General features: G+C 39.7%; 1 protein-coding gene across 5 annotated transcripts in view; it reads right to left on the reverse strand.

The window, feature by feature from the left end:
* myo5aa (myosin VAa) overlaps window positions 1–26,065 on the reverse strand; it is a 42,189-nt gene that overhangs the window by 15,460 nt on the left and 664 nt on the right. For 2 of the 5 annotated variants that reach the window (XM_026293429.1, XM_026293425.1), the window contains exons 1-16: window positions 23,062–23,185; window positions 15,086–15,196; window positions 13,920–14,091; window positions 13,518–13,662; window positions 12,415–12,571; window positions 10,266–10,409; window positions 8,569–8,650; window positions 7,332–7,439; window positions 6,906–7,012; window positions 6,080–6,345; window positions 5,814–5,895; window positions 5,539–5,679; window positions 4,387–4,512; window positions 3,417–3,500; window positions 1,507–1,509; window positions 321–476 (exon numbers count right to left, since the gene is read on the reverse strand). In XM_026293429.1, coding sequence (XP_026149214.1) covers window positions 321–476; window positions 1,507–1,509; window positions 3,417–3,500; window positions 4,387–4,512; window positions 5,539–5,679; window positions 5,814–5,895; window positions 6,080–6,345; window positions 6,906–7,012; window positions 7,332–7,439; window positions 8,569–8,650; window positions 10,266–10,409; window positions 12,415–12,571; window positions 13,518–13,662; window positions 13,920–14,091; window positions 15,086–15,196; window positions 23,062–23,094 — 1,917 coding nt within the window. In that variant the 5' untranslated portion in view covers window positions 23,095–23,185. Of the gene's footprint in view, window positions 1–320; window positions 477–1,506; window positions 1,510–3,416; window positions 3,501–4,386; window positions 4,513–5,538; window positions 5,680–5,813; window positions 5,896–6,079; window positions 6,346–6,905; window positions 7,013–7,331; window positions 7,440–8,568; window positions 8,651–10,265; window positions 10,410–12,414; window positions 12,572–13,517; window positions 13,663–13,919; window positions 14,092–15,085; window positions 15,197–23,061; window positions 23,186–26,065 lie in introns of those variants that run through there. The other 3 variants (XM_026293430.1, XM_026293426.1, XM_026293427.1) reach the window with 2 other exon arrangements.

Consider the following 26,065-nt stretch of genomic DNA (forward strand, 5'->3'; position numbering starts at 1 on the left):
ATAACACAGTTTGTACTTATAAGCCTAATGAATTAAAACCATCTCTCATGAATGCCAAACTGCCAGCAGATACCTGTGACCCTAAACAGGAAAAAGCGGGTACAGATGATGGATGCATGAATAGACGTCAAACTATGGTCCATATTCATCATTAAAATACTTTATAATAATTCCTGAATTTCACTTTCAGGATTAAAAAAAGTTTATCTCATTGCATATCATCTCATTTAATCTTTGGAGTGGGTTAGGGACTAGTGGGGATAAAATTTTAAATCTATGCTGGATGTATGGGTATGGAAATGCATTTTAGCATTATCAACCTGGCAGCCAACAGTCTTCTTATGCTCCTTGCTGCTCGTTTCCCGGCTCTTGTCTGGTTTGATGCTGAGACGAGTCCGACCTCCGGTCCCAGGGACCTGACCTGTGGGGCTGGTAGCTTTTATCTCGTCTTGGAACAGCTCTACCAGCAGGTCAAACTGAGAACAGCACCAAGTACAATCAGAAAAAGAGTAGTCTGTGGCAGTATCAGATACAGAAAGAAATAATTATTAAAATTGAGTAATTAACGACAAAGCATTTACACTAAAACTATTCAGTTAAACTTCAAGGCAACTACTTTATGTGACGAGTAAAATGTACTTCATAACAGTCTCGTCTTATAGCCATGCATTTGGATTATTCCTATGTACTGCGTAGAGCATACAGGCTTACAAAGCAGGATGACACTAAAATTATGAGCTTTTTGCTGTAAGCTTTAATAATTCTTAGAAAGTCTTGGAAACCATTTACTTCTGAATTAATAAAATTCATCGTACAAGTCCAGTAATCAAGTCCAGACTGTTTCACATGAGAGACAAATCTCAACATTTTCACCCCAAAAAAAAAAAAAAAAAAAAAAAAAAAAAAGCTGTGAAGTTTGTTTGACAGTCAAAGCAGATGAGTAAGTATCTATCATTTGTTGGTTAGCATTTGTTAATTTCATTCATAATTGTTGTTACAGTGTTATAAAACGCCAATAGAAACAATGAAGAGGATATGACTTGTCATATATGACAGAATGCTGTTGTCATATATGGCTGCATGGCATTATTCTGCCATTATCTTCCATACAACTGAGGTTATATGAGGAGGATGCTGTGTTATGTGTGCAGCTTCAGGTCCTCCTGCTTTGCTCACATCGTTGCCATGCTGTTTCTCTCGCCAGCATCACTAAGCAGGAGAGCCACAGCCACAAAGGCTATACGTGCTGCTCGCCCTCAGCATCACATCTACATTAAATACCCTCCTTCCTTTGTCCCTTGTTTTAACATCCAATCCCCTTTGCCCCTCCCATAGTGCCTTTAGTGCTCTCCATGCAACACACACACACACTTTAGATCTCCTTGGTGCTGTTAGGGTGATAATAACTCAGTGCCAGAGAGAGAAGAAAGGAAGGAGCAAAGATAAAAGAGGAAAAAAAGAGAGCTAGAGGAGGTGGCCCAGTGGTGCAATGACGCCTCTGTTTACCTTCTGCTGGCAGGGAAGGGTTGTCATGATGAGGACACAACCAAACATTCATGGACAACATATGGAGACAAAGTGACAACAGAATTACAATGGCATTAAAAGGAAAGGTTAAAGGAACCAAATCCCAGAGTTCAAAATCATTATCATCCTCATCAAAAACCAGAATATACATCTATGATTCAAACCAAAAAAGAAATAAAAGCAGGCATGACTGATGAAGAAGATGTATAGTACAGTGAAAAGATGAACATGATGGGATGATAACTTTTGATCAGATCCAACTCAAAACCCTTTGGCATGCATTTCCATTGTCTCCCAAGCCTGCATAAGATGAAGAACAGTAGGCCTCTGGTTGAAAGGCAGCTACTGTTCACACACATGCTGTATGGTATTTTATCTGCTGTAATTCTGATCATGTTCCACGATCAAAGGTCATCATTAGAAATAACTGCATTAGGTATAACTTGAATGCACTGTACTGATGAAAAGTAGACATTGGCAATAATGTAAGAGTGGTACTAACAATATGTGGAGCCTGGAATTTGGAGTTTTATGATGGATGTAATGACTTGTAGAACATTTTTTTCTAAACTTTCCACAGTCTACAGTCACATTTTGTTTGCTACTGTGTTAAGTGATAATGCGATGAAAAGAGTTAAGGTGCTTAATGTTTATAAAATCAGGTAGTTATTCTCTAGATCCTGTGCATAATTGGGTAAGTACCAGATAAATAAATAAGATAGGTGAAGAACGTTAATTGCAAGCCTTTACATTAAATGTTCACTGATTTTATATACCATATATTAAAATGCATAGGGCCACAAATCATCTAGCTAGAAAACACACAAATACACACAACAATGAGGTAAGATTGGCAGAGGACTAAAAATAAACTTAATTAGACTAAATCTCATTAAGTTGTCTTGCCATTTAATCTTAGTTGTATCACTTATTTCCATGGCAACAGTCAGACTGTATATTTGAGTGTGTGTGTGTGTGTGTTAAGTGGTTGTGTTAGAAGTTAGTGCACAGAACTTTAACCCTTACCGAACTCTGCTTGTGTTAAAATCTACAAGAGAACAGTTCACTGTGAGCATTATGGACATACGCACTGCATTTTGAGTGTGTGCATGCATGTACGTGTGTGTGTGTGTGTGTAGCCAAAACAGCAATGAGGATTTAAAAGGCTTGGATGCCTTTTGATCCATCAGGTTTAACACAGATTCCGAAGCAACACTAAAACACCCACACATACACACACACGTGATTAATTCGGACTTAACGGCACGTGAGTAAATGTGCGTACGTATGTGTGTGTGTGTGGGGGTGTGTGTGTGTGTATAAAGAGATGAGAATCTGTTCATATAAAGTTAAGAGGCCATTTTCCAATTTGATAGCTCTGTTTACTTGGCAAAATTAGACAATCAAAACTGTGACATCCTTTATAAACATATTGATAGCATAAAATAAAATAGGTCATTGTATTGTTTAAAACCTAGTTGTGTAAAAACATATTTAAAGCCACAGTGTTTCAATTACCTATCTTTTGTGGGTTATGTTTAGCCAATGACCCAACTAGCTCTGTGCTAAATGCACAGCTTTGTCTTTTACCTGTAAACAAGTCTAAACCTCACTGACAATAACTCCCCCAAACAGAGCATTTGTGTTGAGTCAACATGATCTTCACCAGGGGAGGGCACTGCTTCCCCGAGCCTTCAGGTGGTAATTTTGGTCAGTAAAAAAAAAAAAAAAAAAAAGAGTCTATCTTTCACACAGGTTAGGTGCTGCAGCTTCAAGCTTCTCTTTAAGGAACACAGTGATGCTGTACAGCATTTCTATCTTCTGCCTCAGTATGATCTGCTTTGACTTAGACCATAATGTAGATGTTTGTCTGCACTTGTGCACCTCACCTTGCTGGCTTTCAGCACATTGATGTGTTCTTCATTTACAGTGTCCTTGTTCTTCTCCAGGAAACCTTCACACTGGTACTCGACCTGCTCAACAAGGAGACAGCACAGTGTGTATTACAACTGTGAGGACAGTTCACTGGGTCTTTTTCATTTCTAATGAAAAACTATAGTTTCTGCTTACTTAAACTCTGGTACTAAAACTGGCAACCTCATTTCAGTTATTTCCACATGAATGACAGGATGTTGCAATTTTTTACACATTGCTCAGAGGGACACAAACATATAAGGTCTGTATTCAGCAGACTGACCCTCAATACTTTAAGCCTAATCATGTTTAAACACTATGTTTTCTTTTCTTGGTTTCAAATCAAACTGAGGTGGTCAGTGACAGGTAAACAATGAAATCTACTGGGTAGCTCACACACAGCCCCAACTCTTGATGCAAGTTGAATACACCAAGATCCGTCATTTCAAATGGTTGATCTCTAATGGATCCTATGTTAATATCAGTGGACCTCTGGAGAAAGTCAACATTAGTTCTTGACCCATCTCTCTGTAACCTTATAATGAGAACTCTAAACATAGACATGAAAAATAATACTTCGTCATACAACACTTTATTATAGAATATGAAACCTATTACACTAAAGTGGATTACACCAGCGCGCACACACAGCCACTCTCAACACTTCATTAAAAAATACTGTTTGAAAAGTGATACCAATAAAGCCTCCAGCTATGCTAAAAAAGTCTCACAGCAGCTCTGCAGCAACTCCTGCAGCCAGTTTCTCCTTAATGTGTCTACAGAGCTAAAAACACTGTACACTCTAATCCTTCAAACCAACACCTGCAATGTCATTACTTTTTTAGCTGAATGAGGAATCATTTAATAATTCAAATTCCCAAAGAATAAATAAAATGACTCCCACACTATGATTAACATATGCAGGCATGAAACGGTCAGGCCCACCTTGTCAGCAAAATGTTGGATGATAAAGGCGCGGTTGGACATGCGTGGCTTCTCGAAGAGGGAGCAGGTCTTTAGATGAGTATTGTACAATTTCTGAGCCCAGGAATCATCCGAACCTTTAGGCATCTGGTATAAAGAGGGAAAAGACCCAGTGGAAGCAATGAAAAAAAAATATATAGACTCATCTGCTCATAAACACAGAAAGGGACCAATAAAAAAAAAAAAAAAAAACATCTGCACAACTCAATTGCATATTTTATGTCAGACTATATTTTATATTTCACTATGTCTGTTTTTTGGCACTCAGTATATACAGACATTTTCCTGATATGTCTTTGCCAACAAGTACTTTACTCTGCAATAATGTTAGCAATGCGTGGCCCACCTTAAATGTCAACATCTTGTAAAATGACGTAATAGTCGAGGACCACAGAGAGAATAGTTAGCAGTGTTAGTGCTTCTGGTCAAGCTATATAAAGTGTGTAGATGGTAGAGATATGAGCACTCTGCCCTTGACACTATAATCTGCTGTATTTTACCACAACAGCTCTGAAATGAAGCTTTTGCAAAAAATGAACCTAAATATAAAAAACAATGACCATATATGGAACCTCATTCAGTTGCACTGGAAACAAAAAAAAGAAAAATGCAGAGAAGCTTCTGTGTAACTGTTGAAACTGTGGTCATTGTATCTGGGTTTTCTTCCTGAACTCTGATGTGATATATATGTGTGGACTACTTTGTGGTGGGAGGCACGAAGAGGCTGACTGTCAATAAAAGTTATAGCAGAATGTGGGAATATATGGACACATTATTCTCACTGAGATGTTCAACACAACACACAAGCCTCTGCTCAATACACAGCACAGACTTACTTTACTTTTTGTGCTTATTTATATTTATAAGAAGGTTTTTATTCCACCACCAAGTATTCAGAGGTCATCAAGCTCATATGTAGCTTGTGTACCAATGCTTACTCTTGTTAAAGATTAGATTTAAAGAAGGGTTATGATGGAGAGCTTGGAAAAGGGTAGAAACCAAGCTGCCTGAAATAAAGGACACCTGCGACAAAGCAGTATCATATTCTGTCTGCTATGTTGGAAACGCCACTGTGTTTGTGAAATGTAATTTAGCGGACTAAATCAAAAATACCTTGCACTCCTCATCCAAGAGATCTAGGATTCCCATCTTGGCTTCTATGAGATTGATGCATGGCTGATTGTCGTAGAAATCAATCAGAGTCCAGGGGATCTGCTCTTTCATGTATTCTTCCTGCTCCAGCTTGAACACATGCTGTGTACACCCGGAGAGAAACATGGCAGAGGATTTAGCTCTACACTTGTATCATAAGAGTAAATTAACAATACTATAACTTCACGTTCTTCAATTCAATGTAGAAAAGAATGGACAAAACACATGCTACTCACCATATTGAACTGCTGCTGAAGTTTCTCATTGGCATAGTTGATACAGAATTGCTCAAAACTATTGATCTCAAATGTCTCAAACCTTGCAATAAAGGGCAAAGATGTTAACATGATGAATGTTAATAAACTTCTGCTTCATCAAATAACTAGTTAACAGAAGACATGCATCCTCAAATTCAAAATGAGATATTCAAGGGTTAAAAATTAAAGACGATATGTCGACTGCATCTTTCAAACTAATCCCAGACATGAATATGCAGACGTACCCGTAAATGTCGAGGACTCCGATGAAAGAGTGCTGTTTAATACTGGTGATCAGAGCCTTGTTGACGTGCTCTACGATCCAATTGAAGAGTTTGGCGTAAATGTGTTTGGACAGTGCGTCACGGGCGTTGGTGGCCTGCAGACGAGGAAGGGGCTTGATATATGTCTCTGTGGCTGTCTTCAGCTTCCTGTGGCACAGCCACTGAGCCATGTCCTGATATGTCACCCCCACCAGCTCACAGAACGCTGTCAGGTGGCGATTGTTGGGCTACAGCAAAAAGGACATATTTTAATCTTTAACAGGAGAGACACAAGGTGCCAGTTAACAAAAGGTGAATTTTCTCATTTGGAAACAAAACATATTTAACTTTTGAATGTTTATGTTTTTGGATTCAAGTGGTGTGAACAAGGTATTTTGCCACAGTTCTCAGAAGATATGTCTCAGTGAAATGAGTGAAAATATGTATATAGGTAAAACTGAGGTGTGGCTTGTATAGACATATTCAAATTCATTTTGTCCTGTCACATGGGGTGCATTGTAATGACAGTACTGACACTTCAGGAAATTGAAAAACTGGATGGATAACATTCATCACTGTGCTCATATCATGAGTCACAACAGGGCAATTGAGGTGAAATGAAGACAAACTTTTGTCACAACATGATAAAAAATGTGATTAGGGACAGGAGAACAGAAAACACAAGACATGGAATTGTGCTCAAATAAAAACAGAAACACTGACTGGAAAAGACTAACGTTCACATGACTACCAAAAATTGTAAATATTATGAAACCGGTCAGTATCAAATTGAAAATATTATCCTCACAGGAATGAGGCTGCTGTCTGCATCTCTATCCTTTATCTCCACATTTCCCAGATGAAGAATAGCAGCCAAAACCTGGAACAAACCCATCTGATAGGACTCATTGATTCCTGCAGAAAACAAACAGAAGTAGGTACTCTGGTTATTACCAAGACTATCACTAAGATAACATTATATGTGGTAACCTCAATCTTAACCCCCACAATACAATATCCAACTTTAATCTCTTTCAACATCTTAACATTATTCACACATTAAATACTGAAGTTTTTTGCTTGGCGCTTTGTTTTTATTTATAATATTCATCAGTTGAATATATCCAGAGGCCAGAGGAGTTCCCATTGACATGCATCTGACTCCTGTGTTTGAAACTCCTACATCCTTCGAACAGATATGATATGTGCATATGATTACATATGCGTCACTTACCTAGCAATGTGAAGGCATGGCGAGTGGTGCAAAGCTCCTTGGTGTCATCCACACCCTCGATAACAGGGCTGCGACCCTGCATGGTGTACAGGAAGTCGTTTGCACTACCTGAGTGGAGAGAGAGTGAGAAAATATGGAGGACATGAATTTTACAAAGTTTAACCTGGACTGAAATGTGCTATAAACAACACCCTTGTTTTTCTAATTGTAACCAGTGACCCAAAAACTGAGATATGCACTGAACCATGGGCTAACAGTACTGTTGCATCCCTAGCAGATCTGACAAATAAAATTCTCAAACCCAGAGTCTCTCTAAACGATGTGATTGCTGAAAACAGCCTGTTAGAACAATCTGTGTAAGAACGACATTGGCCCAACTTCTCTGCCATCAGTTTCTTCACATGCACTTCACACTGAGTTAAGGCATGGCCTGTTGCCTGGTAACAAGAGGCACTGACATGGCTCTGACAACTGCTCCATTTACTGAGCCAGGAAGTCAGCAAGAGAGGAAAAGACAGCAGCTGTGTGTGTGTGTGTGTGTGTGTGTGTGTGTGTGTGTGTGTGTGTGTGTGTGTGTGTGTGTGTGTGTGTGTGTGTAGGATGAGCAGGTGCAGGTCCACAGTGGGAGAGCTCTGTATGAGAGCGTGTTCAACCACAGAGTCACTGAGTTTAATATGTCTAAACAGATAAAAATATATTGTATGTGGCAGAGAACCTTTTTCCTATTCTGGTTCTGGTTCATCTTCAGCAACATTATTTCCAGTTGGTGTTAGAGGTTAAATATGGCTCTTACTGGGATACACAGATGAAGAAAAAATGGAAACTAAACTTTAAGTGTCTTTTGCTTGGCTGAGTGAATTAGTCATTGAGATGATGATGGCTGTTCAGTGTTCTGGCAGTTTAGCTGCTATGGAGAGCCACTAAAAAATAATACCAAAAATAAATAAATAAACACTGGACTTCAAACCAGAACATTTTGATATTCTAACTTGGCTTTAAGGCTTAGATATAAGTTATTAAGTATATCTTCACTGTTGTTTTTGAATAGATGTAATATACTTGCTAAGTGTGCTAGGTAAAACAATATCCATATATGCTGCAGCATAATTTCCCACTGTTGAAAAACATGATCATGTTTTCCTGAATTTCCCCTCAGGGACAAATAAAGTTCATCTTATCTTATAACTTGATGAGTTGTTCTGTCTGGTGTGTGTGTGCATATGTGCATCAGACTTACTGAGCCTCAGTGGTTTGAACTCAGGCAGATGCGCAGATGCACATAGCTGATAGAAGATGTGATAATTTCTCTCCTCGTCCGCCTGGAGAAGACATAAAGATCATATAATGTTAGAGAAATGCCACATGTACACCTACTTCATAAATCTTTATTCAAAGTTGATCTACACATATTCAGTCATAATCCCCTCTTTTTTAACCTACTGTACAATCACATAGAGAAAACCACCTACATCTGCATGAATGTATGCTGTATTTATATGTGCTTGTCAGTTATACATGTTATACATCCATGAGCTTCACTCGACCAGTGAGTGATTTAGTGGCTTGCTCAATGACATGTTAACAGATGTTACTGAGTCTGACATTTCCCCAAACATACAGAAAAATCAAACACAAGATGTAGCCCACCTGTGCAGGCATTCTACCCATGATAGAGTACCTGACAGATCATACTGTAAATACAGATAAATAATGGCTGGCAAATACAGTTGAGCTACAGAGTCAGTTTTAGTGACAATAAATAGCTATCATTTTGGCGGGATATCATTGCTATGCTTGTAATGCTAAAAACAAAATGTAAAGGCGCTTAACATTTGTTACCTGGGTTCCACATTTGTCTTACAACACCCAAATATAGAATGCAAAACAAACACACATGCTTCTACTGATATCTTTGTAGGGACACTCATTGACATAATGCATTCCCTGCCAAATCTCAATCTTTACCTTAACCCTAAACCTAAATCTAAAATGAAACTTAAAACCTAAATCTAAAACCTCATCTTAACCCTCAGAGGAGACTGATAAAGTGAGGATCGGCCAAATTTTCCTCACCACAATAGAATTAAACTCAAAGTGGTCCTCACAAAAACAGAAATACAAGTATATACACCTGTAAATGGGTGTTACTGCAGGCAAGCTTGTAAAAAATGTGACAAGGAAATTGATCACAATTTTTCCACCAGCTTCCTCATTCCTCAGCAGTGCTGTCTATTATGAGTATGTGTGCGTGCGCGCGTGCGTAACTCCGCATGTGTGGAGAAAAAAAAGTCCTTATTCTTCATCTAGACACTGCCCTACTGGCTGCACTGGTGAGCAAACACCTGTCGAATGTACAATAAAGTTCCATGTAAGATAAAGAGTAAGTAAACTTTATCTAAGACAGTAATTTCAAGACAGAAGTTATCAAGACAGGAGACAATAAACAAAATAGGATTGATGAAAAAGATGGTTTTTAAACAAACGCACTTAGTTGGTTTCTGGCACAAACACCTTAGATGTCAATGAAACAAACTAGAGTGATGATAACAAATCAAACATGCTACTCAACAGACCCCTTATAAAATTCTATTATGCCGTAAACATGCGGGATGTTAAGAGTGTAAATCAGAAACCCAGGAAATACGGCTGAAGGACACAACAATGCCACTGTGACTTTAGACTGCTTTGAAAAAACAAACAGCCCAATCTTACTTCATTTGGAATCTGGTGTGTTTTATGTCACGGCTCTTTAAGAGGTGAGTTCAGAATAAAACGTAGCTGTGTTAGATGTTTGACGTTCATTTATGTGTGATGCCTGTGGGTGGGTAACAGACTGCAATGAGTGAAGGGCTAAATGTTAGTGTGACACATTTGACAAAACCCCCTGAATGCGTAGGCACTACTGAAAACTTAAATCTGTGTTTGTGCACTCACCTGAAACACCACTCGTGATTTCTCCAGCAGATATGTTCTCATATTGGCGCCAATGATGCGGTAGCGGTTGTCAAAGCCGATCTCAATGTATTTCCCAAAACGACTGCTGTTGTCATTTCTGGTGGTCTTTGCATTTCCAATGGCCTGAGAGAGAAGAATAAGACAAAACACTTTTTGGTGATAGTAATTACATTTTGACAGGCCGATCATGTAGAAGTATGTTTTTATTCAAAAGCGATTTGGCTTAAAATAGTAGCCCCAATTGCTCATTAATGCTTATTTTGACTTTGTTATGAGCATCATGGTGAAACAGAAAAGAGGAGACGTTAAAGTACGTAACATTACAATGAAACTGATTTCAGTTCAGGGATTGTTCAACATTTTGGAAAATGCACTTTCTTCCAGCTTCATAGTAATAGTTAAATGAGAAAGTCACCCTCGTGAATGTATGATGAATATGGGGCTAAAGCTAAAATAACTGGTTAGTATAACGATGGAACACAAGGGGGAACTGGTAGTGTGGCTCTGCGCAAAGGTAAAAAACTAATCCTTAGCCAGAAATGTCGTCATTGCCAGGAAGTCACCGTTCTAAGCCAAGAAATAATCCAGCACATATAATTCCCATAAAACCACAATGTGTGATTACACTTTTTGTACAGATAAAGCCTGAAACAGGCTGCATTTTATTTGTGACTGGTCCACACTTGACAAAGTACTGCTTTGTTATAATGGATCCTTCCACATAAACCATTTGGATCAATTATATGTCGATTGACATTTCCTGCTGAGCTAATGAACTATACAACAAACGAATTAAAGAAATCATTTGCAGTCAGCTGCTTTCACTCAATATACAGGATTGATCAATGCCCTCTAAGTAGAAGGGTGGGGCTACATACAGAAACACATCCCAGCTATATAACCAGCTGGCTTGAACAGAGTTAAATCGTGTGCAAGCACAGGGTTCTTGCTGAGTTAAGACCAAACACACGGTCTTTTACTGCAGACAAGGAGTCTTTCAGCTGAGGTGGTATTCCAGTCTCTGTGTGCATCAGCCAAACACATACAAACATACACACACACACACACCCTCACACACACACACACACACACACACACACACACACACACACACACACACACACACACACACACACACACACACACACACACACACACACACACACACACACACACACACACACACAGGTTTTGTAATATCAAAAAGGCTGATGCAACCAGCTACTCTGCATCCAGGCTTAGAGGCTGAAGTGACATCATCACGACGAAAGAAAGCTTTCTATTCATCCTGTCAGCTCATCTCTGATTGGCTCGAGGAAAAGAGGGTGGCTGGGAGGAGGAGAATGATGTAAGCAGAGTGGCTGGAAAGGACAGGGTGGGGAATGGCAGCAGGAGGAGGGGGTGGAAAGGGGGTAATGGCATATGGGCCCAGGAGAGCTCTCTAACCCTTCCTGTCCTTATGACTTTACAGGAAGAAATACACAAAGACACACACAGACACACTAAAGAATAAGACCTGTGTTAGAGCAGAGAGCAGCCTGAGGCCAGAAACACAGAGTGTGGTGGAGAAAGTGAAGGAGAGGGACTAAGTAAATGCCAGTGGAAGAGAAAGTAAAGGGAAGGAGAGGAAAAACACATACACCATGACATTTAGCCAATATCATTCACAAAATAATTAACTCGGCCAAGGAGACAAGTGTCTATATACAGGTTGCCAAGAAAAGTCAGGCAAGACTTTGATGACAAATTCACAGCTCTGGAAAAGAGCTTTTTTTTTTTTTTTTTTTTTTTTAAAAAAACAGTCTAGGTGGATGGATTCAGTCTTTCACACCCACAACACATTCTTTTGTAATTGTTTGTACAAGTGTTTTGGAATTTATAAGGAGACAGGTTGTACAAAGTCGTATCGAGTAACTACACATATTTAGTGAGTAGAAAATTTTGCACTAAATCTTGACAGGGATTCTATATCAACAAATTAGAAGAAAATGCCCATAAAAAATAATCATCATTTTGTATTTAAAGCAACGTTCTGCACTGGTAAAGCAAACATTGAGTATAATTATGAGTCAGCTTCTCTTTAAGATAAAACTTGAATCAGAGGGATGCATCAGCATCCAATCCTCACCTCCATGATGGGGTTGGAAGCCAAGACTTTCTCCTCTATGTTGGCTTCACTGGCAGAGCCGCTGACCGTAGCAAAGTATCTCATGGCATATTTGGCTGATACTGTCTTTCCTGCTCCAGACTCGCCACTCACAATGATCGACTGGTTCCTCTCATCCCTGATGAGAATACAGATTTAAGAAGACTATGTTATTTGAGTATAAAACCAACCGAACTGAAGTCATACATTTGCTCTAACGTTAATTTTTGAGAGGTGCTTTATTTATTTATTTTTTTGTTTTGGAAAAATTCAAATGAGATAAGACTAAGAGTTAAAGGAAAAGGCGAAGGGTGATGATAATGTAAGCCCTACCTGCAAAGTTTAATAATTAAAATGTAATACAAACAATGGCAGTATCATGTTTGGGCAGACAGAAAGTGTCAGATGCTATGATCAACAAACATTTTTGGCACCATCAGACAGAGCAGGCGTTAACACACCTTTTAACCCTAGTCTTAATATCTCATGCGGTCTGCTCTCCTCAATTTTCACCAGAACAGAGAAGTGTGCTAATCTTAAGAATAAATTCTGAGCTGCTGGAAAGGAAGCTGGCTCTGTTGGCACCTTTATTATTTTGCCAACTGGCATGTTTCTACATAAAGCACCTAATAGTTGGATTACTCTCCCATTATACTGTTAGACATATGGATAAGGTTTTCTTTGTCTTCCTGTACAGCATTTGATTGGCTAAGGAATAAATGCGGTTGTGGAAAAAAAAAAAAAAACCTCAAACAGCTTCAAATAAAATTGCACTTGTAAAAGAATGGAGAGATCTGAATGCTGACATACCTTGCTATACTGTATTGTTAGCATACATGTGCATGTTAGTGTGCTGACAGAGGGGGATGACCTACTGATTGGCTCCTGCAGAGAATATCAGTTTTCCAATGTGTGTGCGTGTGTGTGTAGTTAAAAGAGTGAGAGACAGTGAGACCACCAGGAGGCTATTTCTGTCTCAGATTTGACCTACAAACCCAGAAGAGAGGGAGAGAACTGAGTAACAAGGAGACCAGGACGAGGGCTACTCAGTTAACACACACACACACACACGCGCACGCACACACCTAGCCATCTGTTTGTAAGCCTCCTCTGCCACTGCAAAGATATGTGGGTCCATGTCTCCCATATTCTGACCGCTGTAGGCATTGATGATGTCTGTTCCGTAGATCGGTAGCGTTTCATACGGGTTGATAGCCACCAGAACAATTCCTACGACACAGAGGTAAAGTAAGCACAACAATGCTTGTTCAATACACACAGCAGCAATACAGAAAATAAGTAGCCAACATTAGATTTAGCAGAAATGAAAACACAGGAGGAACTTTACTTAACCACACAAAGTAGATTGTGGCTGAAATAGACTGTATAAAATGCCTCTAAATTTTACATTTGCCACAAATATAAGCTTCAAAAATCTGTATCCCGTGGTAATCGGAGGATTCAAGATGGTTGGAGTGACTTCATACCGCAGTAAGTGTAGATGAGCTTGGAGTCAATGAAGCGGACTTTGAGGTTGTGCAGCACGGCTGGCTCATGGAGGTAGCTGAGCGCTGTGAGGTCATTCTCGCCCACCAGGATGTCTGGGTTTCGAAGGTAAGGCAGGTTCTTTGTCTTGGGGTCCAGTTTGTGTTCAATGTTCTGAGGGTGACCAGGAAAACAAAACAACACAATAGTCATTTAGTGCAAGTATTTTCTGTGATAGCATAAATACTACTGTGCTGATTTTATTTAAACAAAGTCAGATATCTTTACTGCATCTACAACTTCTGTTTCTTTAAAACTAAGTGAACTTGAGTACTGCAGGAAAATTCATTGAGAGATTTCGTCTGTCTCCTCTACCTGTTCGCAGCTGGCTAACAGTGAAGGCCATGTTATATCAACCAATCAATAAAAACTGTCTACGCCCACTAAGTGAAGCATTCTTACACTATTCCATGCAAATGCTCTTGGAAGAATAAGGTGACAGGTGAGTTGCCACGAGTCATCCAAGACTATATGCTGTTTTGTCTTTGTGAGGATGGGCATTATGGTAAACAATTATTGTTGTGGCTGCACAAAGATCACTGAGACATGGCATGTGATATTTAGTTACACAAACTTAATTCCTCAAATAAATAAATGAATGAATGAATGAATGAATGAATGAATGAATGAATGAAATCCAGGTACCCGCTTGGGTTGGCGTTTTAGGGATTAAACTATCAGCCCAATATACAAAACCAAAAAACAAAACCTCCCAGATGATAAATGCTACTGGTTATATATGATTTATATATGATGACATGAATATTACATCAGGGCGAAATGGCAAAGGGTTTTGCTACAAGCATGCATTCATAAACAGGAGTTCCTGTTAATGAACTGCATGCTGGTAGCGGTTTCTAATCTAAACAAGGGAATCAAATCCACTGACTCTGTATACATTTAAAATGTTCCTTTGGGCATCTCTGCACCAGGCCTCATTTATGGAGCATGCTAATGAAACCAATAACTGCTAATGAGACACAACATCTGGTTGTCAACAACATCAAGTGTCTTTGAGGCAGAGACAGCAACAAAAAGAGCCAAGATGAAAAAATGTGGAGAGGAAGAGACTGATACTGTCCCACCCCATTGTTTTATTTATCCTCACCGTTCCATCCTCCAGCACAAGCTGCAGGGAGGCATCGCCATTTTTGTAGTCCTTGGTGAGCTCAGCAGACTTCCACACCTCCTCTGCATCAGGGATCCACACCCGAGCACACTGAGAGACAGGGAGACAAAACAAAAAAGTTAGACAAAAGACATGATGAATGTCCTGAATTTCTCTTTGAGGATTAATAAAGTTTTTCTTATCTTATAGAAATGCAAACCAAACCCATTGTATTAATACTAGTTCAATTATCTAAGCACTTTTATTATCATTTATGTGACAGATCTCATTTATCATAATTATTTTTACCATTGGGCTCAGTGTGCCTCACCTCAGTTCAACTAAAAACCTTTTGAAAGGAGGATGCTGGGAGAGTTTTGTGCTTCCTTGCCTCTATTAGTTAAAACAATATGACCCTAGAGAAGACACAGCCTTCTGTGTTTCCACAGTCATGAGCACAAGGCTCATACTGGTCAGTAAAGCTGTGGGAACCAACTGCTGAACAAATCTTAGCTCACAATGACTGAAGAATGCAGTTGTAGTTATATGCGGTCATACCTGAAACTCATAAACATACACACACCACTACTGTTTCAGGCCTTTGTGGGCTTGTGACTGGAGGTAATCAGATGATTACATGCACACACACACACAAAAAAAAAAAAAGAAGAAGAAGAAAAAAAAAAAAAAAAGGATGATCGCTGCCAGTCACATGGCTGAGGAATCCAGCTCACAAATGTAGACGAACGCACGCACAGGCACATAACACAGTCTGAGGCCTTACTTCTAACAGCACATAAACGAGAAGCTTGTTTAATTGCACTAACATCCATTATATCTCTTTTGCTCATATACTGCACTGGTTTCGTACTTTAAGCTGCTATGTGTCTTGTGCTATTTCATTTTTTTACTTGATTTTTAGCTTATTTTGCATGCACTGTTTGTATTTTTATACTGTACTATTTAGTGTTTAGAGTTAATTAAGCAATATTGTAGCTCTGGAAAATGTTATATTTATTTTAATCTATATAGTGCCCATGTTGTTTTGTTAAAATATTACTCAGGCCATATAAAGATTAAAAACACATCTTTCACACCTACACCTCCACAAATCACTAAGGATTTAGACACAAACTTTTACATGTTATAATCTCAACATGAAAGGATTTTCATTTTTCTAGGCCTCACTTGTTTCAAATACTAGCACATACAAACCACATACAGGAAATTACTAATGCAGAAATCTTTTAAATGACATTTTCTTGTTGACTTGTGCAACTGAAGCACATGATGATGAGCATTGAGGTCTTTCTGGATGTGCGTAAAAGATGTCATGGCTTATTTTTGCTTCGTTACATAAGCTGCTGAGACCATTTATCAGAGACGAGAGAGAAAGAGGTCATTGTGGATGGCCACAGCCGGACAGAAACTGTTTAACTTGGTCTACTGCTTCACTACCGATCATTTGAATCATGACATCATGGTCACACTAAGCCTCACCAACCCTTTCCTCCCTTAGAGGGTCGTCTCTCAGAACAAGAAAAAGTACACAGACATTAAATGACTTTTTTAGATGTGTTGCAAAGCATTATTCAAGTGTTTTTCTTTAAAGCTCCACCAATATCAAGACCACATATTGCCCCATTTTTTTCCCCTTCCTCCACTACCTGTCTTTCCCCACACCACTGTAGGAATACCAAAATGCAAATAGTGTGTTTAGGTACTGGGCAGTGTGTGATTTAGGGTTGATATTGAGTGACATTTAAGAGTTTGTGTAATTCTGTGTAATTTAGATGAGAAAACAAAGAAAAAAAAATATGAATAATAAATAATACATTCCCTTAAAATACCTGAATGGATAAAAATCTACACAGTGAGTAAGTAAAGTTTATAATCTTTTTAAGATAGAATCTGATTCAAAGTGGAAGAGTGGGAATGTGTGGGAGGTCAATTTTTGAGGACATACAAGTATATACCCAATTTTAAAAATCTGATGGCAGCTTTAATTCTACAAAAACATTGAAATGCCTTATCATTTAAAGTGACATTCTGCAGACTGATAAACTGAAAAATAGCCAACATGGAATTATTATTTTTTTGTCAAATAATTTTGATAAGAAGCCATTACATTTAGTATTAGCCTAAACCACTGTGACTAAGGTACAATATGCACCAATATACCACAGTTAAAAGATAAACTCTTTGCTCTTTGACATTTTGAACATATCTTGGCCACTGATGTACTATAGGTCCCTACCCACACACATGCAGACGCCAGCATACACGATAAGCTAACACCTTCTGATAAATCAGCAGATATTGGCTCATTTATCAGACTCTGCTTTGCGCATGTGCTTCCAGGTACGCAGCCAAGGAAAGAAAAAGAAAAGCACAAAGTGAGACAGACTCAGTGTTGCGTTTTACATCACACTGTATCTGAACACGAGAGACCCTGAAGAACAACAAGCATGATGATTACAGATATATTTTTATTCCACTTATGGAATTTTCAATATGTACAATGTCACTGTAACAAGCTGTGGGGATTTATTTAAATCTTAAAGGAGACCTTGCAGTTTCTAGAAATGTCAGTCAGTCTGAACTTTGGGGAAATATCCAACTAATAAATATTCATGTTTGAATGTCTGATAGTAATATAAGAAATGCAGTCTAGGGAACAGTGTGTTTTATGGGGGCCAGGGAGGGTGCTGAACCCTACAGTGTTATCTTTCTCATTATTTATGCTACAGTTATAAAAAACACAGGCTACATACTTTAAGACAGATCTATGCCATGTTTTGAACTAGTGCCAGGATCTTTGTTTCAGGAATGGTTGATTCCACAGTCTCCATAGACTAGATTATAAAACAAAAGTGTTGCGCACAGGTGCATTATGGCAGAAAAGCTCTGTTTTTCAGAGTCGTCTCTTCTGTTCCTCTGTTTTTGGAGTTGGGATGAAACAGAGCAGGGTGAACATCTACAACTGGACATTAGGTGTTTAGTTTGTTTAAGTGAATAATTCATCATCTTGGAGATGAACCAGGTGGATGCGGTGATTCTGATGCGGCTGTTTTACTATTACACTGCCAACTCTGTTCATCTTTGGCTGCTGCAGTAACACCTGCTGGCAGACAAATCTCTTCCCAATTATCAAGAAACCCTGAGACACTTATATTGATATCATTTGAGAAAAATATAATTATCACTGAACACCAAAAAAAAAAAAAAAAAATCATGATATAAATTACATCTAACATAATTTTACACCAACGCAACAGCAAAATGGATGCATTATTTATCTACATGTATATTATCAGAAAATACTAGAAATTTATACTAGAATGTGGTTCTTTACGTAGATCAGTATTTTCTATACTTCAGTGTAAATGTGTGCAGATTTCATAGACAACTGGAACAAGCTGAGACAGAATATACAGTAACAACAGAAATAACATGGTGTTAATAACCTCAAAGCTACTATTGAGGTTAGTACTATAGCTACTAAGCTATTCACTCAAAGTAAATAAAATGAGCAAAACTCCATTTACGTTTCCAGTTATAGGCAAATATAACCCCTATATAGCTGCCTATCTTTGTCTCTCCCCATTCCACCATTTCCTTTCACCTTTTTGGTCCCTGCAGGAGACCATCCCAGCAGCCTGCCTCCTAGCAACGGCAAGAGAGAGAGAGGGAGTGAGAGAGAGATAGAGAGCAAGAGAGAGAGAGAGAGAGAGAGAGAGAGAGGGAGAGGGAGAGAGAGAGAGACAGAGACAGAGGGAGGAGAGGGAGAGAGACAGATGAAATGAAGGAGGAGTGGGGGAGGAGGACAGAGGCTAAAAATAGCCACAGCGAGTTTGGAGCAGCATCACGCCTCACAGAGACATTGCTGCTCTACAGAGCAAACTTCCTGATCCTGATAATTATCCTCTCACACTCTCACACACTCACACACACACACACGCGCGCGCACACGCACACACCATGTTCCCAGATGTTAAGCACAAGCAGGGCTGAAATATGCTGCTAATCAGCACAATTGTTGTCTGTTCATTTTTTATTCGCTCAAAACATAACAACACATGTACAGATGTGTGTATATATACTGTACTTGAGGACAGACAGACAGACAGCACAACTGCAGAGACAATGGTTCATATTTATACACTAACAAATTCCCCAGGGTTGAGAAGAGAGGAGAGCTGAAGGATGAAATGTCACCACACACACACATTCACATACTTCAAGGACATGATCCTCCACAATGAAACACAAGCTGAAAGAGAGGAGCATCTAAAAGCTGCAGAGAAATACAGTACGATGAGTCAGAGTGTAGCCACTCTCTGGCTTGCAGAGGTATGGATGGTGGTCAGGCTGCTATGTTCTAGACAACAGATGAAGAGAAGGGAAACATTCATTCATTCATTATCTATCCCAGCTCTCTTTGGGTAAAAGGCAGGGCTACACCCTAGACAGGTCGCCAGTCCATCACAGGACCACATAGAGAAAAATAACCTCACACACTCACACTCACTCCTATGGGCAATTTAGAGTCACCACTCAACCTGACATACATGTTTTTGGACTGTGGGAGGAAACCAGAGAAAACCTACACGGGGAGAACATTCAAACTGCGCACAGAAAGGCCCTCTGCTGGGTTTTGATGCAGGAACCTTCTTGCTATGAGGCAACAGTGCTAACCACTCATCCACCATGCTGCCCAGAAGGGAAACAAAAAAGGGGAAAATAGTATAAGAGAAACCGTGACATCGGAAATCAAAACTAAGGTGTCTCTGCAACACATTCTCCATACATGAGTCTTTCCACGCAAACAATCAAAGAGATTACTTTATATGCTTTCTGTGGGTTGAATTTGTGTTGCTATACACTTCTGAGTTCAAGAGGATACAGAGATAAATCTAAAACAACTAGTTTAAAGTGGGGACATGGCTTTGTTTGCCTGGCTTTTGTCCCAAACCTCAAAAGGTTCAGTTTAGCAGAAAAAAGGGAAAAGCAGCAAATTCTCACATTAGAAAAGATGCAGCCAGCAAGTATTTGGGTTTTTGCTTGAAAAATGAATAAAACAATTAATTGATTACCAAAGTTAGGCTCCAGCAGATCCCCGTGACCCTAAATAAGAATAAACAGGTATAGACAATGGATGGATGATTACCAAAATAACTGCAGATTAACTTCATGTTGGTCACTTTAACAGCAACTCTGCAACGCAAGTCTTTTATAAGATTCGCCCAACTTCCAAACTCCCCACACCCATCTAATAACACAGCCTTTCTGTGATAAATGTATAGTCTCCACACTGAGATAATCCTGATGACTTCACCATAACCTTATTGGATTCTTCTCAGACTTTAGATGACTCCTCCTAGGTCACAGAAGACATTATACATCTGTTTTTATAGGTTGAGTAGGATTACTCATGATGAGTAAACCAAGGGAGCAAAATCAGTGGAATGCCACTTTAATGTGGGCAGATCGTAAAGCAGAACTTTGTAATTAAAAAATCATTTTCATTCTTTTTTTTGACAATGATGAAGAAACTGTTATGTGTAATTGCATTTTAACTTAATTTTATTTATTTAATAATTGATAATCAAAAGTAGCAAGAGATAACAGCTGGCCTGTTTAGATGAGAAAAATTAAAACTACCAATGATGATCACCATCATTATGACATCCAGTCCAGAGCTGCAGTACACAGGTGTCAGGGAAGTTCACAGCAGAGAAAGGCTGCTCTAGAAAGTGCAAGGCTGGGCTGATACTAATCCTGGTTTAACAGAGGCAAAGGCTCAGGACCCGACGGAGCTAACACAGGGTTTAACACTGGCTAATCTTATTCCAGTCAACTACACCACGATTTCATTACCTTCATGTACGGCTACAGGTTATCCCTACTGCCTGTGCTGCTAACATAAAGACAAAATCTTCTATGTGTCAATTTCTTGCCCTGATCCACAGATGGCCAAATTGAACATGGAATAATATCGCCATCTAAAAAGGAGATACTTATGAAGACAAAAGGTATGGAAAATACAGTATGGAATTGAACGCCAGGATAAACTGATCCCACCTGAAATTGTGTGCCACAAAAGGGAGCTCAGAATGATTGTAATAATGTGAAAAAAGCCGGCTGAATATGCTGGTTGTATGTGTTTAAAATTAGCAAATTTTGGCACATGCCATGATGTCACTTCAGCTGTAAATCTAAATCCCTGCCAGGTCTTGATTGTGTGTGAGATAATTCCTGCTACTGAAGGACAAGGGAGGTCACACAGATCAGGGCACTGGGAAGAGTGTGTGTGTACAGCATATGTGCATGTTCATATGTATGTATGTATGTGTGCGTGTGTTAGGGGTGTAGGGCTATAAGTGCAGGGCAGGGCATCCATGAGAAGTGTTTACAAATCTGCACAAAGTCAATAGCAGATTAGAGAGACTTAACCCTGCTAATACTGAGGTCTGAGCTTTCACTCTTGGACTGATGTCCCTCTGTTCTGCTTCAACGTCTCTGAACCCACCCAGGATTTTCTCCTACTTCTCAAAATGTACTTAGACAGTAGACAGCCTCAATATGTATATGTTAATCAGATCATCTTTATGAAAATACCCTCTGATTTACCTTTATTTGTCATTTCATAAAATGAGTCACTCTGCATTAGTCAGCCATATTACACAGTCAAATGTTAAAAAAAAAAAAAAAATCTAATTTCTAACCTAATTTAAATGTCTTTTAACGGCCCACACACTGTCCATGTAGCTCAGCTCTCCACAAATAAAAACATACACCTCCTCTCTTCTGTTGTGAGGAAGTGATTAGTTTAGATGTTAATAACCTTATTCATTTAGCTGTATTGAGAGGAGGACAAATCATGTGAAAGTAAATCAAGTGGGGTAAAACCTTAAAATACTTTACAATACTGAGCAGCAGAGACAAGTATCTAGAGAACAGCAGTGGTTTGTGAAAAGTGTTTTGCTCACATATTCTCAGTAAAGTCGTCAGACTGCAGAAGCCCCGTCACATGATGCAACTCATGTGAGAATCTGCTGTTTTTCTGCTCAGCTGGGCAGACGCAGCATGACTCCAAGAGTTAGAGACCTCGGTGCTGGTGGAGACTTTGTTAGCAGGGGAACTCAATGGCCTCACAAAACTCAATGCTGCTCCCTGACTAGGCTCTCGGCACAAGTGGCGTGCCAATGTCCAATGACTGATCAGTGTCTCTTACTAAGGAGCTGTGATGGTGCACCTAATCATGTTAGTTTAGTAGCTGCTGACTCATGGAGTAGTGCAGTTCACATCTCTGTGTTATGTCAGTGTGGGAGAATGGGATTTCAGCACACACCTGAGCTCTTAACTTACATTTATACCAGACAACTGACCTAATGCTAATCAGACACAATGAGATCCACCACATTCACAGTGCTCTCTCCAATGCTGCCACACTACTACACCAACAATACTCCAGACATGCAGCAGATCTGAGGGGAAAGATTTAAATGGTCTGTTCATTTACAATACAAACAATATATTCATCATACTGCTTCTCCACTATAATCAACAAGGATGTAAGCTGCTACAATCCAAAAATCCAGCCCTGTGTCTACATTTACGCCACTGCTGACAGCTTTTGTTCTTATTCAAGTACCAAAGCTCCTCTCGGGTTTAAATCCGATTTGTTGCTATCACTTTGCTGATTTCACTGATACATCTATTTTCTACAAACACAAACCCAGAAGAAGGGTGTGTCTCTACTAGGGCTCCATATTCTCCGTGGGGGAGACACTAACCAAACTCAACACCAGATCTTAATGATCACTTATCAAAGAACCACACATAAGACTAAAAACCAAAAAGTAACAGATCCTTTGACAGGTAATGTTGTTTTTTATGCCATGTATGTACAAAATAAACTAAAGAAGGGATGAGGTGACACAACTAAGAACAGCAAAAAAGCAAAAACTTACTTTGACAAACATATACTCCAACTCCCGGTTCATCTTGTCTCTTTATCAAGCCTCTAGCTCATGTTGTGATTCTGTTGGTTTTCTGGGCGCCTCCAGTCACATATGCCACAAGACCAGACACTAGCTGATCAAGTACTGAGCTCCAGATCTCACTGGTGGATGAAACCTTCCCATTGTATCTACAGACACAAGCAGCGTTCACCGACGTTCCCCACAGTTCCTCGCCGTGTGACAGATGACTGGCCATCGCTGCTGTCTATCACACATCCGGGTTTCCCTCCTTAATCACATGAGTTTCGAAGCAGACTCTCAGGACTTCACCACAAACCACTGACAGGGCTCCAAATAACTGTCAGTCAGACACACAGAAGAGAACCTGACGCTTGTTTCTACACACACGATTTAACGTGTGTCAGTGTTTTAGAGGAGCTCAGTATCTTTACAACCAAACATTTACAGTAATTTTACATTTTGAAACTATTTGTTTCTGTTGGCATTGCTCAAATTTCCTTCTCCAGATGCTTCCTAAACTATGCCAGATCTGCAGGGAACTATAGTTCTCATGAGCATGGTGGGATCATTAGTGTGTCAGAGCTGGCTCATGCTGAGGATTGACAATCAACCAAACAAAAACAGACCAGTTATGATGATCTCCAATCAAAGCCCAAGCATCTTTATATGACTCTGCATTAGCTACATAGTACGTTTGCCATATAGGGAATCAGCAGAAGTAATACCTCTAGTTTTCATTTCGGTTTTAGGTTTATGAATCAACGTGGAGCCTAGTAATTCTAAAAATACAGCAGTGCTACAGCAAATCACTCCCTCAAAAGTAGTATGTATTTTAGAAACTCTAGACTGTGATTGGAAGAGCCTGTTCCACCTCTGAGTCATGCAATGGAGAATCGCCCCAATTTATTTTCCACTAAGAGATCCTCCTCCTCCGTTTCTGCTTCTTGTTACACAGCACTGACGCAGTTTAACCATCCCCTTACTATAGCTTTGATCCTAATTAGTTTGACTGGTTACACAGATCAACTCGAGTCTGATGAAAAAGCGCTCACCTCTGACTCACCTCTCTATACTGGCAGCCAGGTCACACAGGAGACAGGCTTAGAGGTCAGCTGAATCTGGTGCTGTGTGTGTATCTGTGTGTGCACGTGCATGTTAACTTGCTCAATGAGCTTCTATAAGGCTGACTCATACACATAAAGGACAGAGTGTTTTCTACCCCTCTGCTGGAAAAGTAAATCACAGACTTCTACAACAAACAGCACCATTCAAAGCAGAAACTAACTGAGTTTCCCAGCAGCCACACTGACTCGTACTTCTAAAGCTTATCCTATTCATTTGCAATTAAATGGAATAAGAGCCAAATTGGTAGCAGAGGATACAAACTTAGCAGCCTCAGCCAAAATCTACTGGAATTTTGTTGTTGGCAGGTTTTGTCTTCACACCCAGGTGCTATTTAAGCAGTCCCACTATATCTCAATGTATTTTCCCTAAAAGATAGTGAAAGAATGAATGAAGCTTTGGGGCTGCCACTGAAAGAGTTTTTGTTATCATAGAATCTCCCATTTATTTTCTTAAGTCAATTAATTGATTGGGTCTGCAAAGGCAACAATGCTAAACAGCTAACTGACTACCAAAACAGTTGCAGATTATTAACGAAGTTAATATTACTGATTAGTCTGCTAATTATTTTTACAATGAATGATTTGTTCGTGCCATTCTTAAGCTTGTTGGTCTGTTAAACATCTGAAAATAGAGAAAAACACTCATTACGAGCCCAGGGGGATGTATTTAAATTACATGCTTGACCCACGGACAGTTAAAACCCAAATTAATTCTGACAGAAGTTTGAACGAGTGCAGTTACCGCTGTCGCCTCACAGTATATTTCAGGTTCCTCCCACAGTCTAAAGACATGCAGGTTGCGGCTAGGTTAATTGGTCACTCTAAACTGCCTGTAGGTGTGAAAGTGTGTGTGAGTGTTTGTTTGCCCTGTGGTTTGTCCAGGGTGTACCCCACCTCTTGCCCAAGTTGGCTGGGATCGGCTCCAGCCTCAACCCTTCAAAGAATAAGTGGGACAGATATTTGATGAATGGATTGAACCAGAGCATTGTTGACATTTTTGTTTAAGAAAATGACTTATCTGTCAGCCTATTGGTTGTTTCAGCATTAAATGCAGAAGGACAAACTGTGCCTCTCTAAAACATCTGAGGACAGGGTCAGATACAGAACAGCACCCTGGGGGCTGTCAAGAACTCAGACAATTGATTTGAGTCCATTTGTTTGTGTTAGGGTTCAAATCTGTGTCATCTGGTTTAGACAGAAAAAGACCCCATGTCTGACCACATAGGTAAGCCGGTGTGAAACACTCAATACAACAGAAGCTTTAAATATAAAAAGGAATTTCAGCAACAGCAGTGTTAATCATCACACAAACTGTCACGTTTTTCTCACCAGCCCAACCAGTATTCAAGCTGAAAACACCAGCTGTCAAAGTAGGGGGGATGGGTGACTCATCTCCTTCGAACACACACACACACACACACACACACACACACAAGTCTTTGTTGTTTCTTTTTCATGTTCGCAAAGAAAAACTGTACAACAATAGCAGCAATAACACTTATGACCTTGTGCTGTGCATCCTTAGCAGATGTGTCATAGAGTCTTCACTGAGTACTGGGTCTGCACAGCTTCACTGAGGCGTCAGGGCCTCCACCAGCCTGAACATCCTGGACACGCTAAAGGGAGGATGCAGCGCCCATCGCAGCATCTCAGCGGTACCCGAACTAAAGGACTGGGCTCACATCCCCAATAACCGGATCAAACATCAGAGACAAGCCACAGCACTAATGATAACGACTAAAGAGACACCACGTAGGCGTACAGGCCTCAGCTAAAGCTAAATAGTATGTTTTAAAAGCGTAAAACCAGAGTCTCCATGATGGCTGGCACCGCCTTTGCATCATCCCAGCCCAGCCCAGCCCCCCCCT

This window comes from Mastacembelus armatus, chromosome 3 (genome assembly GCF_900324485.2).
Source record: "Mastacembelus armatus chromosome 3, fMasArm1.2, whole genome shotgun sequence".
NCBI lineage: Eukaryota > Metazoa > Chordata > Actinopteri > Synbranchiformes > Mastacembelidae > Mastacembelus > Mastacembelus armatus.